We start from the raw sequence: 16,888 nt of genomic DNA on the forward strand, positions 1-16,888 counted from the left end.
GGAAATGTAGGTCAGCCTCTGCAGGAGGAAATGTCACACAGCTGTATCCAATCAACAAAGAAAGGTCAGTTATCTCATGGATCGGAAGCACGCAAAAAAAAAAGTGGATTAATTAACGTGAGTATGATTCAGCCATCCCATGGTAATTGTAGCAAATATTATTTGATGTGCATGAAGAGAGGTCCGTCATGACATTAACACAGTAGCAGTCTGAACGTTTCGATGAGTTTCTTGGTCTATTGGCTGCAGCAAATGTAGACGGATTTATAATAAATAGCTGAAAAAGCGGTATGAATTAGAATAAATTACACCTTTATTGACCAATCAACCGAAACTAGATATGAATTCATTCACCATTAACTCAACCTAATGTGAACGATAAAGCCCAGTGATAAAGATGTCAAGAATTCCTGAACAGGTATAAACCATACTAGAGCATGAAGCCACAAAAGGCTGACTACAAAATGGGAAAGCATGAGGTATTAAACACAGAAAAGCTTGGGGCAGCCAGGTCAGATTTTATGGCTTTTAATAATCCAACCTAAAAGCGTAGTGTTTCCACAGTTACTACTGAGAACAATGGCAGAGCATTTAATGGGATTTCACGTTAAATTAGGAGAGGCCAGCTGCTGTCATTAAGGATGGCTGTGGCTCTCCACCAGTAAACACTGCCCAATAGGACCTCCAGCGGAAAGTGTCTGAAACTCAATCAGGACAAACACATGAACCAAAATAACAACAGTTTTTGTTCACTGCCATTTTAAATGCAAGGGTAGAGTTTGATCTTATAATGAGCCGCTAGTGAAGAAGATAAGGCATGACAGGTTTTTGGAAATTGTGTGGAAAGAAATTGCTTGTGGGGTAATTAAACATAAAATGCATAAACCCCAAGGGACAATGTTTGCATATGTATCCAGCAATTAAAAATCTCCTGAATGCAGACAGGGCCGTGCCTAAAGGTATTGTGGGTTTTGTGTTAATCTCAGAGCGAATCACTGTGATTGACGCATAGTTGGAGGGGATGCTGCATACGGTCACGTGGGCCCTGGGCCGTCTATAGCACTGCCTGTCACTCTTAATATGCAGATTGAGAGGAACAGACCCTTTTGTCAAGGTCATTTTGCAAGTACACGCAAATGTAGCATGCCATGTACCTCAATGACTGGTGCCTGGACACATTTACCATATTCTAAAATGAACATACACTGCACTAAATTCTTATTCAATAGCTGCATTGTTACTGGAACAATTTAGATGACTCAGAGCAAACAGGTTAATTTTCAGCAAGCAAGGTTTAATAAATTATAATTTACATGCGCAAATGACGTACAAAAATATTTAAAAAATAAGAAACATTAAATGCACAAATGTAACAGTTTGAATGCAACACAGTTTTGACTGTCAGGCAAATTTAACAGAACATATAAAAGGTACGCTGATTGTTTTCTGATTCAAAGAGGCTTGGAATTTCCCCTAAAAAATACTTCTAAAACAGCTGAAAAGGCAAAAAAAGACAGGATCAGTCAAAGATAATTACAAAGGTTCAGAGAAGATACAGTAGTCTATTTCACATCCAGGTATACAATGCTTCACAAAAACAATTGCTCAATGGGCAACCGGGCAGGAGATACTGTAAATCTACATGACAAATAAAAGCAGAGTAACTATAGCTAGGTTTCCATCCAATTGGTGACAGATTTTCATGCGAATATGCTAAAATACGCATAAAAACAATAGGCGCATTTTCCCACCAGAGATGTTTTTCCATCAAATTGACTTGCTGTGGCTAAAAGGCTGTGTGTGATGATGCATTGCACATAAAAATACCTGCATGCTTTCCCTACGAGTCATAGTGGAAGGACCACACAACTTTAATGGGGGGACCACACAACCACTCCAAGTTTACTTCGATATGATGGTTATTATATCAATATTTGCGCATAAAATTGTTTCCACCAACATTTCTCACATAATGAATTTTACCGACACGAAAAGGTCCTACCTTGTCTAGCGTATTTTGTTTTGTTGACATTTGGCAAGTTTAGGCCTTCCCTGTGGCTCAGTTGGTAGAGCATGGTGTTTGCGACGCCAGCATGGTGTGTGCAACGCCAGGGTTGTGGGTTCGATTCCCACGGGGGCCAGTACAATTATTATTATTATTTTTTGAAATGCATGAAATGAAAATGAAATGTATGCATTCACTACTGTAAGTCGCTCTGGATAAGAGCGTCTGCTAAATGACTAAAATGTAAATGTAAAATGATCTGTTTCCATCAGGCCTGTCATTAAATCTTTTATCTGACATGTACGTTACGCGCATTAAAAGGTTGGATGGAAACCTGGTTAATGTTTCACAATATTTATCGCATGCTAGGTTACCGCTACAAAGCTACACAAAAAATAAGACACGGCCAAGTCTGGTCCATCAGTGTTCTACACAAGCCCCGACAAAAATGGGGAGACAGACATGCAAGTTTAAGGTACATCACCATCCACACCCATTACAGGGGAAGAAAAAGTAAGGTTCAGCACTGCTCAACTGGGAGTGGAAACGGATGTATCACAAATGTAATTACAAAGATTCATATGTAATACAAATGCAATAGAAAAGTTCCTTCGAGTCTTTGCACAAAAAAAGTGTTTAGACAGCATCAAGCTGTTTTACAAAAAATCTGTCTCTTTCCTTCCTTATCTTAGCAGGATGGATGTGTCTGTTTTCAGAAGAGGATGTCTTCCTTATCTTAGCAGGATGGATGTGTCTGTTTTCAGAAGAGGATGTCTTCCTTATCTTAGCAGGATGGATGTGTCTGTTTTCAGAAGAGGATGTCTTCCTTATCTTAGCAGGATGGATGTGTCTGTTTTCAGAAGAGGATGTCTTCCTTATCTTAGCAGGATGGATGTGTCTGTTTTCAGAAGAGGATGTCTTCCTTATCTTAGCGGGATGGATGTGTCTGTTTTCAGAAGAGGATGTCTTCCTTATCTTAGCAGGATGGATGTGTCAGTTTTCAGAAGAGGATGTCTTCCTTATCTTAGCGGGATGGATGTGTCAGTTTTCAGAAGAGGATGTCTTCCTTATCTTAGCAGGATGGATGTGTCTGTTTTCAGAAGAGGATGTCTTCCTTATCTTAGCGGGATGGATGTGTCTGTTTTCATGAGAGGATGTCTTCCTTATCTTAGCAGGATGGATGTGTCTGTTTTCAGAAGAGGATGTCTTCCTTATCTTAGCAGGATGGATGTGTCAGTTTTCATGAGAGGATGTCTTCCTTATCTTAGCGGGATGGATGTGTCTGTTTTCAGAAGAGGATGTCTTCATTTTTGATGAGGAACTCCACCACCTGCGGTTGGTAGCGGATGTCGTTGAGTGCCGTCATGGCGTCCAGGTTGGGGGCACGCAGGAGAGTGGGCCCAAAAATGATGCCCAGGTTCTCCGCATTCATCAGGTTGTCCTTCTCATTCAACGTTACCCTGAAGTAGAGACACATCAAGGACAGACAATTAATCGCTGAATGTTGAAAACCCAATGAAAATGAACATCTGAGCATTCAATTACAACCATGTCTCAGTTACACAAACGTGACGTTACATATCACCAGGGTAGCGAATCGTTTTGTTGAGAAACTCACCTCTTTAAATGGGCCATGAGGTACCTCAGGGTTTCACTGTGTGCTGCAGGCAACAGTTCCAGAGCCTCACGGAAGGCCTTTAGCCGCTTCTCTGGGTCTTCCAGCTCTGAGAAGCAAACAGAAGAACGAGGTCAAAGCAGAGCGGCCACAAGACAGGCTCTCAGAACCTCTAAACATCCGTGCTCCATGGTTCTCACTGAAACTATAGACTAGCATGAACGATCAGCGTACAGTCAAGATGAGTTGTTGTTGAACTCCATATAACTGACTACCAAACAATAGTCATTTTCTAAAATGGAACCGTAAGAACTCCAAACGTAAAGGAGGATCTGATGCTTACTTTATGTGGACTGCACGAAAGCACATTCTCCACTGAATACCCAGGATTGTAAATAGCAACACATAAACAGTGGAAATGCGGAAAAGCACAGCAAAGTAAAAAAAAAAAAGCCTATATTTTGCATAATCATCTTTGAGAACTCAAAGAGCTAAAGGAAGAGCAGGATAAATGTTCACTGAACACTTCCATCATGCATCATGGCTTTAATGTTGAGGGATTTACATAACTCAACCACAGGTATGAAAACGCACACCAATGGCATTTCTTCTTGCATGGTATATTTTCCATGGTGCTGGCGCGTGACTGAAACAATTATGCATCTTTTTAACTGGCAGCGAAGAGGAAAAAGCTGCTTAGGTCGGACTCACTTGCAGTCTCGATGAACCTGGGGTAGGCGTCGTACGAGATGACAGGAATGGGTAAATCCCTGAGGTACAGTTTAAGTGCACCCGTGATGATGTTGATATCTTCATAGGCATTGGCAGAGATGTCTGTCTTCTCACCGTCTGTGAAGAGATATAACACATCGTTAGACATGAGGGAAGAGCTGGTTGGATGCGCATAAGGCACTGTTACAATTTTCTTGCTGATTGAACTCAAGGACATTGAGTTCAAGCAGCATGGCGTGCTTGCAGCGTAGTGTGAAGTGAAGAATAAAGGGCTTGTGTCACTGTGGGGGATGAAATCTAGGCTATTTCTCTGTTTTGACTGGCCTGGCCTGTTTTACTTTTTCCTCGGTTCTACATCCAGAGCAGGCCATGGCCTAATTCTGTTGAGGGTCTACATATCACAGTGTTGTGAGTTGGAATGACACTCTGTCATGTGTGATCTCCCACACACTGGTCTAGTTAAGATTTAGCCCATAGCTCCAGGGTTCCCCCCGGTCCATCTCTAAACTCCCACTGTACTGGGCAGAGAACGAGGCAGACTATTTCTAACTGCCTCTTTAACTGTAGCCGCCGAATGTAGTTGGAGGTAAATTACATTTCTACGGTAAATTACATTTCGGTCAGCTACGGTTGTTGGACTCGTCTCATGATTTGCCATCCCCAGAGCTGGCCCCTGGCCCTGGCTATACATCCTGTGACTGGACCGCGTCAGGACAAGCCGTGCTCTCCCAGATGGAGACTAATCCCTCCTCAAATGTGTCGCCTTCCCATTAATACTGCCTCTATAAACACATCGGAGTGTCAACATTTAACTCAAACATGACCTAAAACCATCACATTGAACACACATGGAGGCGCTAAGAACTGATAAGCATGCCGTGAGAGGCACCCGAGGGGGTTGTTACCACCCGGACAGAACCATAGGATGTCAAAAGAAGACATACCTCTGTCAAATGTCGACTTGACATCTTCGACTGAATCGCTGAATCCAGATATTCTGTAGAGCCCTTCAGACTTCAGCCCTATGACAGAGGGATAGAGAAGTTTAATGACAAATGCTGCATTTACATAACATAACATAGGACTGGAGTGGGCATCCAACACGGATTCAACTCAAGAGCAGAATAAATACAGCCAAATTCACCTTCAGCGGTGACCTTGGGCAACAGAAAATGTCATTAAACTCTTCCATATGCATGAGAAATTAAAAAGATCTACAATAGCACACAGGGAATAACATGGACAGATGCTAATAGTTTTCTGCGTTATTGAATAAAATAATAAAGGCATAAATCAAATATAGTATTAGTTACAGACATAGATCACCGGGCTAGTCGATGAGGTAGAAATGAGGCTTCTACATCGTTGAGTGATTCAACTGGAATGCAATCAACTGAAACAGCAGCAGCAGCAACATTATCCTCCATTGTATACAATTGTCAGGCCTCCCATCGGCTCTCCACATCAAATGAATGGAAAGGACCAACATTAGAATCATCCATCCTTCCATTCCTGTTACCTGCACTTAATTGGGTGTGTGTACATGTGGTGATTGAAAAATGCATCCATCCATCCATTACTGAAACACACAAAATATAACCTTTTCTGAAAGGGAAAGAGGGAGTGCGATTTCCAAGAAGGGTGGGATTTCCAACTATTTCAATAGTCTATCTATGCCTATCTAACTTCTGCTCACCTCTTGATTCAATTTCCTGTATGCACATGTCCACCACCATGGGTCGCTTGGTGTTGTGAGCTTTCACCAGGGTTGTTAGCTCACAGCTGTATACTTTCTTGACGTGTTTCAGGTCTGGCACGCAGTTGCAGGGTACCATAGTGGAGCACTGCTTGTGGACGTTCAGGCCACAATCTGAAAGAAAAGAGGAAGAGGAGAGTCAGAATGGACAACCTAAGAGGCATGTCTTCTAATGATATATTCCAATAATATCATCCAATGATACCTTCCAATTATATCCTCCAGAGAAAAAATAAACCAGAATTAACATTGAAGTGTACCAAAATGAATAATCTGCATCCCCCAGATTGTTAATTTCATTTTTGTCGACTGGCTTGGTTTGGTTTTTGCTTGCTAAGGCCTAAATGCTCTTGATCAATATTTGGAGCCAGAATGTCATTGGACCACTGGAGAATTCTGTCCTGGCTGATGACTTCACTCTTTGGTCAGCTGCCAGGGGTGTTATTGGAGTCACCTTGAACACTGGAATGGAACACAAGTCCACAAACAATCCTTCATCCAGACGGCGTGCCATTCATGCATCAATGTAAGTCATAACAAATTCAACAAAGGTTGATCTTATAGCTACCAAATTTATATCTACCAAATGTATATCTACCAAATGTATTCTGGATTCTACTATGTGGCTTGGTTTGTTTTTAATCTGCACAAAAAATAAAAAATGTAAATGACCCAAACCTTTTAGACGTATTTTGTCACAGAGATTTGTAGCACAACATGAACCTTATTTGTGTTCTTCTAAGCAGTGACTATGTAGTTTCAATGATCATCCCCAGTGCTTTTGTCTTCGGTGCTAGTGAGTGGGGCCTGAGGCGCAGCTGCCTGCATCAGATTCAGAACAGGTTTCACCTTGCAGGGAGCACAGCAGAGAGCCGACACAGCGACTCCTTCTTCGCTTTGTAACAGAGGCTTTTAGAGGGAATTAGAGGCGCACTGAAAACAATGTGGCCTGGAGGAGGGAGACTCAGGCCTACACGCTCCATTCTCCTCCAGAATCTGGGCTCGCACACAATGGCCGTGCAGGCAGCGATTCAGACGCTGCGGGCTACACTAGACCTAGTTTCCAAGACTTAAATGGGCCAGCTCCTTCAAGCTTTAAGTAGTTCTCTACCTTCACCCAGTTTGCAAGAGGAACTTTTGACCAAAAAATGGTGCATTATAGTATTCCAACTACATCTCGAAATAAGCGTTTTGTACACTGAGGTTTTTTTCTATGAATATATGGTGTTTCAGAGGAAATATGTCATCATTGTTGCTCCTCAAATATCAAATCATTTTTTTTTTTTTTTTAAATGCACAAAAAGACTATGATGTAGAGAAATAGCTACACATATTTTGATTAATATTGGCCCCAGAGAAATTTCAGCAGGCTTTATTCATATGCATTGATTCAGGAATGTAATTACCTTTAAGAGATGATTCTATTAAGGGTATGAGACAGGCAGCGTAATAGAGGGCAGCCTCTCACCAGACACATGGCTGTTAAACTGGTGTTACGCATGTGAGCACACACACACACACACACACACACACACACACACACACACACACACACACACACACACACACACACACACACACACACACACACACACACTGATGGCCCCTGGGTTCCAGGTGGGGTGGGAAAGCCCAGAGGGAGCCTGCAGACAGACACTGCTTTACTGCACTGTCAGCTCTATCGCCATGGCGAGGAGAAGACACTCCACAGAGGATGAGCTCTGCCCTGATTTGGCTAAAAGGGTCTTACACTGGAGTGGGGTGAGGGGCTGGTCCCACTGGTGACCAATCAACACATCATGTTGTCTAACTTTTACTGTGCCTGAGATCCCCAATGCTTCTCTATTTTACCATCTCTAATGGCAGCAGCATATAGACAAACACATTGTCCTGTTGCTAGCTATTCTATGTTGTTTTCCACCACGCGTAGAATAGGGATGAATAGAGACTGGGCTGTGTGACCTAGCTCTCTGGTTCTGGCTGCTGAATTTTAATGCGGGTGGAAATGGAGCTCCTTCCCAGCGCTCGGAGCCTCGCTCCTCATTAAAGAGACATGCCAGCTTTGTTTTTCTTCACGGGCATGATGGTATGAGGCTGGGGGGGCGTCCTCTGATGAGGAAATGTGGCACAACAAGCACTGGCAGGGGCTGACTTCCTGGCGCTCGCCCAAAAACACTTCACACATACAGAAAGAAAGGGGGAGCACATTTTTGGAACGCAAATTCAAACATCGCATAAGACTTCACTGTCCTAGATTCTGGTCGCCATGGCTTTAGTCTAAAGGAATGAAAAAATATATGTACACCTTTCATCCGATTGTCAGCTGCTTTCTAAAGCAACGCATCAATTATTCATGCCGCGGCTTCCACATATATAAGTGTGGGTCCCTTTGTCCCATCAATAATACATTAAATACAGACGTCAGTCTACGTTACGGCCTTATTCGGGAATGATGAACACCGGAAAACTAGTGCTTTCTACAAAACCATGATAAAACAGCTATGCTTCGATGTGCCTAAATAACAATACCTGAAATTGCACTGCACTAGTTTTGCTCTCAAGCGAATTAGTTCATCATTTCTAGAGATCAATAATATCGCAAAGCGTGCAAGCACTGCAGCAATATGATCTCATGAAAGCCGGTTTGCATGCTGCATTCATGGGTGCCCCCACTTATGCTGCGTTTTCTGTTGTTATCCTAGCATCATGAAACCACTTATTGCCTAATATCCTGTGATTAAAAATGCTACAATATCTTTTCAATACCTTAAATCAATTGAACAATAACCCCTTAGATGGGAACAAAATCATTTCATGACTATACTGTACATTCAATGTAAATGGCTGCTACACAATATCAGATCGTTATTGTTCACAGTGCAGCAAAATCATTCAACTAGTAACATCTGCCCTGATTGGATAGATAGGCCTAGGTGTACGCTTGTTTAAAAATGGGAATCTATTCCGAGACCATCAAGGGAGAATTTCAGCATGAATCCACAGAGGCATTCTCAACCCCCCACTTCTACTGCAACTGGAGCACAGAGAGAGGAAGCCAGTCTGAGTCTGCATGCCACTGTGCATTATGATAATGGGCTGATCAATATATAGACTGCATATAGAGTGCATATACATCCGCCGTCGAGTGGAGAACAATTGCTTTGTCCATTATGTGGGAGTATGGGAGCGTCATCAGTATAAAACAATAGCATTAAAGCTTGTCGTTTGAACAGTGGCATAGTAACGCCATTAGCAAAACTCATCAACTGGACCTCGCATTCATTCGTACAGTAACACATCATTTTCTGTTAAAGCAAGGCATTCATACTAGTGAGAAGTACTTATCACAGTAAATCCTCAATGTTGAGTCCCCATTTTACTCCGTTGCACAACTCCTCTAATCTGTTCCCCAAATATTGGTGGGGTTTTAGATTAAGGGACGCAATATGACACCCACTTACACTCACATTAAAAACCAGGTTACCCACATACTGGGGTGAGGGAAAACATCAAAGTCCATTACATAAATAAAGAACACCGTGGTGTTAAGTGAAACCAGCAGCAGCTGTACAGTGGCTGTCTACTGTAAAGTATAGTACAGTACGTACCTGCACATTTGACTCCCTGAGCCGTCAGCCCCCACATGAAGTTGGCACAGTATTCACACCAATGAGGTCCCCGGAACGTGTGGACCTGGAGGATAGAACGAGAGACAAAGAGAGAGGATGGTAGTCAGATGCTGCAGTTATGTACCACATGGGTACCACACCTTCCCCAGGTTGCCCTGGAGACACCACAATGCTGGCGTCTTAAACTAGCCAGATTGTTTGTGTGTTGGAGATGAGGGGCGTTTAGAGCCCAGTCAAATCTGACAGGATGCCTAATCTACTCAAACTGTTAATGAGTGGCCAGGCTGAATAGGGGGGGTGGTGGAGAGCGGGGAGGATGGGTGGGCACTGTTGACGCCGTGCCAGTGTGAGGGGGCATGTTGTCATGGAAATGTGCTACGGCAACGGGTTGCTCAAGTAAGGAAGGGAGCGCTCTCTCCGCCAGGTAACATAACAACAGCTCAGCCAATCAGGTGTGCCTGATCCAGACCTATTGGGAGGAGGCAGAGCGGGCTCCCTGTGAGTTGTTTTCCTACACGACAATGGGGATAATGGCCGTTTTATGTGAGGTGAGAAATACTAGGGCCATCACCAATACTGTGTGTAAACTCATTATGGGATCAGGGACGGCATGAGAGGATTAGCAGTAAAACAATTCATCACAGTAAAATGGTATCAAGTCTGATGAACTGTGAGTTCATCAGACTATACTATTGGCAGGAAGGTTAGAATATATTTTGTGATTCATGGCTTCACAAGAAAAGAAAATCGTATTCACTTGAGTATTTAAAAAAGCTGTGGCATTTTAGTGGCATTTTATTTGGACGTTTTTTTTTCTTCTTGCGGAGGATGTTTTAGTTGTGCAATTTTACATCTAAGTAAGAGTGTTTGGTCCAGTATTTCTCAAGTGAAAAAAATGTGTGACGTGTTGTCTTATGTAAACAAAGTCGGGCTGCTGGGCAGGTCTGTCTCACTGTCTATGCTATTGGATAGAGAGCGATCACCGCAGCTGTTCACACCATGTTAGTGGGAAAATGGACATCGTCAAACCAAAGCCAACCGTCATTTATCCGTTGTTACATTATGTTCCAAACTCTGTTTTAAACAAGACTTTGTGACCAAAATTATCCTATTTACACTTTGTAGTCAATTTTGACACTAAAATAGCGGTTTCTGACTCATATTGATGTCACATTTTCAAAGAGATTCCTTGCTTTTTAAAGGCAGTCACTCTTTACGTAGGAACAATGACAATTGAATTAATTCATACAATTTAGCACTGGTTGTTGTGTCTGGCTATTTGGTAAATTTTTTTCTCACATTTTAATGTTTTCATCATATTTTGTCATCATATCTTCAAAGAGATATCTTGGTTGTACAGGTGAGCGTGTACAAGGTTCAGGATAATTATTAATTCAAATGCTCGGTCAATAACTATTACACACTAACCATATCAGCCCAGATTGCTTCCTGTGGAGGAGGGAGCTTGAAACACTTGAGCTAAATGTGTGACAGACCCTTAAAATGGTGAAATGGAGCATTCAGCATGGACTGGCTGGCATAGTAATACATACATAAATAAGGAAGGAGGGAAGCAAGAAGAATGAGTCCTGCGAGTGTCAGCAGTTCTAGAGCCTTTGATGGAATGTTTCTACCCCAGCTCCCCACTTCATTAACTAACTTACCCAAACAGGCAGAGCAGAGCAGACCAGAGCAAGTCTGATGACTGGAGCCTAATGGGAATACCACTCATCCACTGTTTTCCCCCCTTCATGGCCTAATCTCCCCATCTGGTACTCAAACCAACAACAGTGGACCACAGACCGCCCAACAGATTTCCTTTAGAAAAAGGCTCAGTGGAAAGACCCAACACAGTCCTGCTCTCTCATGCTTTCTCTCGCCCCATAACCCCCTGAACAGACATTCTGGTGGCCAACTGCCAGTATAGGAACCTAACACAAAAAAACGCCACCTGTCCACAACATGCTGAAATAGAAGCAATATTTTATAGTGGAACGGCATGACGAAGATTCCCGTGGCAATTTTGTGTCTCACCTTGAAGTTGTGGACTTTCTCGTACTTGGGCGGCAGGCTGTTATCCTTCAGTGCGGCTTTGCGGACCAGCGAGGTGAGCTGTGAATAGGCAAACAGTTTGAGAGGCTGCCAGATAGTGGCTGGAGGTTTCTGGGGTCCTGAGATCCTCATCCCCAGAGCAGCAGCCAGTATGTCCTGCTGGTTGGCCTCCTGCTTTGCCTTGTGCACCAAAGACTTCTCCCCCTTCCGGACCTCGTAAGACTCCCTGGATGGCATTCTGACACTCAGGTTGACCAAATCAGATGAACAAGCAGCAAACCTTATAGAGCAGTCAAAAAAGTCAGAGGTCCTCTGGAGAAGAAAAAAAAACCCGGGATGCTTAGAACTAGTCTAAACTATGTCAACTGAATTGCATTGCTCCAATTTGACAAGCCTAAACTTAGCGAAGAAACACAAAAATGGCTAAATCCAAAAATCCGAAAGATGTGTCCTCCTTTAAATCCTCTCACAGCAGAGAGAGTTGGATGAACGGTGCTCCAACGACGAGAGTGTCAAGTCCTGTGATGGCTTGGAGTTGGATAGAGAAGAGAAGAAGCCTTGGGTGCTTATGTGTTCCCTGGGAATATGCAGATGAGCTGATGTTGAGTTAATCCTCTCCTCTCTGTGTAGAGCAGATATATTCTCTCTGGAACACAGACAGCACAGTTTGTGTCCTGTGGATGGATGCTGCCAGCACTACCAGAGTGAGGGGGAAGAGAACGGGGGAAGGACCCAGTCACAACGGATTAGATGGATCACACTGGCCAATCAGAGCGAGGCAGGAGCCTGCTCACGCTTTATCATTGCCGTTTCCCCGCCCCCACAACCCCCCTCTAAGATCCAAAGCAGGAGAGCTTGTGTAGGAAGAGTCGGAGTGAGTGTGGGTTGATAATGAGTAATGAATGAGTCATGCATCATCACTGGACTTCTGCTGCCCACAGCTAATGACACCGGTGGGCCGTTGAAGAAAGTGCTATTTTCAAAATCTGATTACCAACCATTTACTGTTCCAGGGACCACAGGGAAAACATAAGTAAATGTTTGAACCACATTTATTTTCTCAGAATGAAATTCACAAAATATGAATAATTTTGTTGGATGCGCTGTGAAAAGGGAGAACTGATGCAAGAACAGGTTTGCCCTTTGCAATAATCTGCCTGTAAGCCTATATTTCAGTCACCATGCAGACAACCCAGAGAGAGTTAACCCAGGTGTGCTCATTCCACACAATTACAAGCGCCTTAGAGTACATTTGATCTTTTTTTTTTCCTGGCTTCAAATACATAAACAGATTCAAGTAATATGTAAATTAACAGAAATATAAAATACAATTTGATCTACCTAAATTCTCTTGAAGAGCAATCTGGTTTTATTTTTCCAATATGGGCAATGGAAAACACCATAATGCACAGAATCACAGAATTATACTGAACAAACGTACATTTCTCTAATACCTAAATTCACAGATAGTCAAGTAATTAATGTAAAATTTCAACATTCACTGATGACTTTCATGACATTTTCAAATTAATATCCTAGTTAAAATGGAAGAGAGATAAACATTAATTAAGCCTCATCTCAGTAGGATTCTGTCTGAAATTGTGCTCATTTTCTCTGTTACAGATGTCAGCACGGATGGTATGCTAATTCTGCATCACATATAGAGCACAGTTAAAGTGCTGTGTTGGGAATGATCTGAAACCTGCTACAATCCACACAGCGAGTCAAATGTGATTATACTCCCCCATCCCAGAGGCTGATTTGGGCTCAGCTGTTAGAAAGCCATCTGAACAGAGACTGGAGGTGGAGCAGCCCAGTATGAGTCCACATAGATGAACACTTCATGCAATCAATACGAGAAGAGCTTATTGGCGGTTACTGTAGCCCCCAACAGAGAGAGATGGGGCAAAAGGAGAGCTGCTAGAGACGCGCTCCACAAACAAACACTGGCTTTGAAGATCCCTGCAGGTATGAAGGCATTCCATAACTGCTGTGTCCATAACTGAAAGGGATTTGGGCTGGACATGAAAGACATGAAACGGAGGCGTTCCAATGGAGCGCTCCTCTACCACGCCGTAGAACCCTCTCTCTTCAGGAGGGGTAGCTAGCTACCAGTGAGAGGCAGACAAATTGCAGCCAAAGCCTTTCATATGCATCCGTCTACCCTCACAGACCGTGGGTGCTTTAGGAAGCTGTGCAGAGTAATTGTGTTTCCTGCTGTTACGTGTGGAGTGAGCATCTGATACCCAGGATGTGGCTTTCTTTACTTTGAATGCTCCTCTAATTGACACTGATTGATTGGACTCGTTTCTCAAAGACGTCCCAAGCTGGGCCTCTTGAAGAAAGGATGCATGCAAAAGCAGTTCACTTAATACCTTTTGCTTTACCATCTAGACACGTGTCCATCTGGACAAGTCTAAGGCGCGTGGGTTGATATGTCGCCGTATGCAGTTTCCATGTCTCTGATGATGTTTTTGATGTGGTCTAAACAAGATTTCTTCGCAACCATCCAACAACAACAACAATGTTGTGTGGAGTCTAGAAATACTGTACACTTCACTCGAATACACCATTTATTTCTGTTGCATTCAAATTCAGTTGGAATTTCTGTTGCACTAATACAAATTTTACAGACAGACATGTTTGTAATATTATCTTTCATAATAGTATCTTTAAAAAAGGAGGGTAGGCTAAACCATTTGTGAGTTGGGATAGAGGTTAAGTGATGACAGTCGTCTGTGGCTGACAGCGAGGCTGTTATATAAGGTAATGTTCTCTTAACGCGCCTCTCTGACCTAGCATCATCACAAATGGGCCACTATTACACTCTAAATGTGCTTAAGTGTGCTCTTAAAAAGGTATTACTGTATGTAAATGAGGAGGAGTGGTACTGGCAGCAGCAGGATGGATGCACAATAGAAGGCTGATATGAGGCTGAAGCTGAGAGGACACTCGTACATCTCTCCTCAGCATTGGCAGAAGGATAGTGGATTCTCAGAGGTCAGTAGATTGATCCCATAATAACTAGGGCTGTCCAGAACTGGCCAAATATCCAAAATATCCAAGATGATTAACAACCCTAAGGAAAGAGCGCATCTCTGAGTCTACTGTTCTCCATACAGGGTTACAAACAGAGCTGTACCACTCCAAACTGGGGGTTAGAAAACACCAAGCAAATGGAAACAATGGAGGGGGGAAATCATTCATTGTTTTAATAATGAATGTCTTCATTAGGAACTGTGATGGCTGGAATCAACTATGGCCTAATGGCTAATGGACTGAAGCACGTGAGAACGCAAGCTGTGCGAGAGAACGATCCACCGATCCATACAACGGATCCCTCCCTACTGTACCTATGCGTATGCATCCCCATTTTGCGTCTGCATCCCCCCCACATGCCTCCATAGAGGGGGAACACTACAGTTCAGTATTGATATCATTACAGCTGTGGCTTGGGGAACCTTTCCCCCAAGGTGTGGTACTGTGGCTGAAAAATCGCTGCATTTTCTGCTTGCCTTGCAAAAACGAGAAACCATTTACACCGTGTTTTTCCAGGACAAATAGATGACCTGGCGGTGAATGTGGCTGTTGCCTCGACAGTGATGCATGGTATGTTGCTACCACACTTTGCCATCCACAGTGGATTCCGCACAGCAAGGTTATACAAGGACACGTCCATGTGGTTTATGGGATGCATAGGTATTGCACTGAGTGTTAACCCACATTGCACTGCTGTGCGGGGTTTAGGGATATCTCTTTCCTGAACAAATGATGACCTCACATCAACTCGAAACACATATAAGAGAAACTATTCCAGTCTCTCATTAAATGTATATAATTGAGAGGGGTTTATAACCAACGACTGTGTACTTAGACTGACCATTCTCTGGTCAAAAGTCTACTATGTCCTGCATAAAATACTAACTTCATCCGGAAATAGCATAACCTTAGAACATTGACAGCTGATGATGATCAGCATATGCTAGCAACGTTCATCTTCTCAAGCCATCGACAGAAATCAAATATATTGTCCACAAATGTTAATTTGTCCAATCCGAGTCATCAGATAACCTCTTCAGCCTTGGGATTAATCTTCATGGCCGATGAAGGGTGGCAGGGATTACAGAGAGCGTTGTTTGAGACGCTCACAGGGCAGACATCACAGTACGATATGGTACATACTAACCTTCTATTAACCTGCAGTCACCGCGGCCACTCTGTCCATCCCTCTCAGCGTTCCGCGGTTATGCAACCGGGCCGCCGCCCGTATTACACTCCCCCGCATGACCGGAGAGAAGCCCTTAAAGCAGCTCCCTCCAAGGAAACGCATTAAAGTTAAAAGGAACGTTCGTAACCGATTGGGCTGATAGTGCTTCCGTTGGCGGTTTTGCCATTTTTCACACAGAGATAAGATGTGCGTTCAATTGTAAAGAATATAGAGCACGTCAGAGAGCTCGCCAACTCAAAGCTAGGAAGGGACATGATAAATCGCTGTTAAAATTATACGTTAGGTTATGAGTTCACATTCTCTAGATATTGCTCAAACAAAGATGCCTTTCAAAATGTATGAAATGAAGAAGAAAAAATGGTCTATTGAAATGGCCATAACCTGTGTTGAGATGTTCTCTGACTGGTTTGCCTGTAAAGTACAGGACATAAACCTGTACTGTAATGGCCATGTTGTGGTTTATCATTGGTTGGCTGTAACAACATCTGTTCAGGAGTACAAGGTTCCCAAGGGAACAGCACTGGTGTCTCTTCACTTCCTCCACACACCAGCCCTTATCTGGTTGGCTGAAATAAGCCCGCCAGTCCCGCGAGGGGACAAAGTTAATGTAGGCTTTGGAGCTAATGTCTGAATAATTCAATCTGTGTATTCCATACACCTAACGGATATTACATCCTGACCAAGAGAAACACTTGAGTGAATTTTAACAGTGCAAGTGTCCCTCGCATCATTACCTATTCAAAGACGTCAGCACATTAAACATTAATCACGTTATCACTATGATATGCAACAAATAAGCAATCCACCATAAGCATACAGCTAGCATCGTCCGTTGCTGTACATGGGAGGCCTGTATGTGTCGTTTGGCTTG

General features: G+C 43.1%; 1 protein-coding gene across 1 annotated transcript; it reads right to left on the reverse strand.

Annotated features, from left to right (window-relative positions):
* Positions 1-1,273: 1,273 nt before the first annotated feature.
* Positions 1,274-12,505, reverse strand: chn1 (chimerin 1). The gene is made up of 7 exons (XM_014164014.3): positions 11,772-12,505; positions 9,717-9,801; positions 6,049-6,222; positions 5,297-5,374; positions 4,332-4,469; positions 3,624-3,729; positions 1,274-3,465 (listed from the first exon to the last, which is right to left on the reverse strand). Exons 1-7 carry the CDS (start codon positions 12,024-12,026, stop codon positions 3,294-3,296), a joined length of 1,008 nt encoding a protein of 335 aa, XP_014019489.1. The 5' UTR covers positions 12,027-12,505; the 3' UTR covers positions 1,274-3,293.
* Positions 12,506-16,888: the final 4,383 nt, after the last annotated feature.

The sequence above is a fragment of the Salmo salar genome, chromosome 21, assembly GCF_965601325.2.
Source record: "Salmo salar chromosome 21, fSalSal1, whole genome shotgun sequence".
NCBI classification, from domain to species: Eukaryota; Metazoa; Chordata; class Actinopteri; order Salmoniformes; family Salmonidae; genus Salmo; species Salmo salar.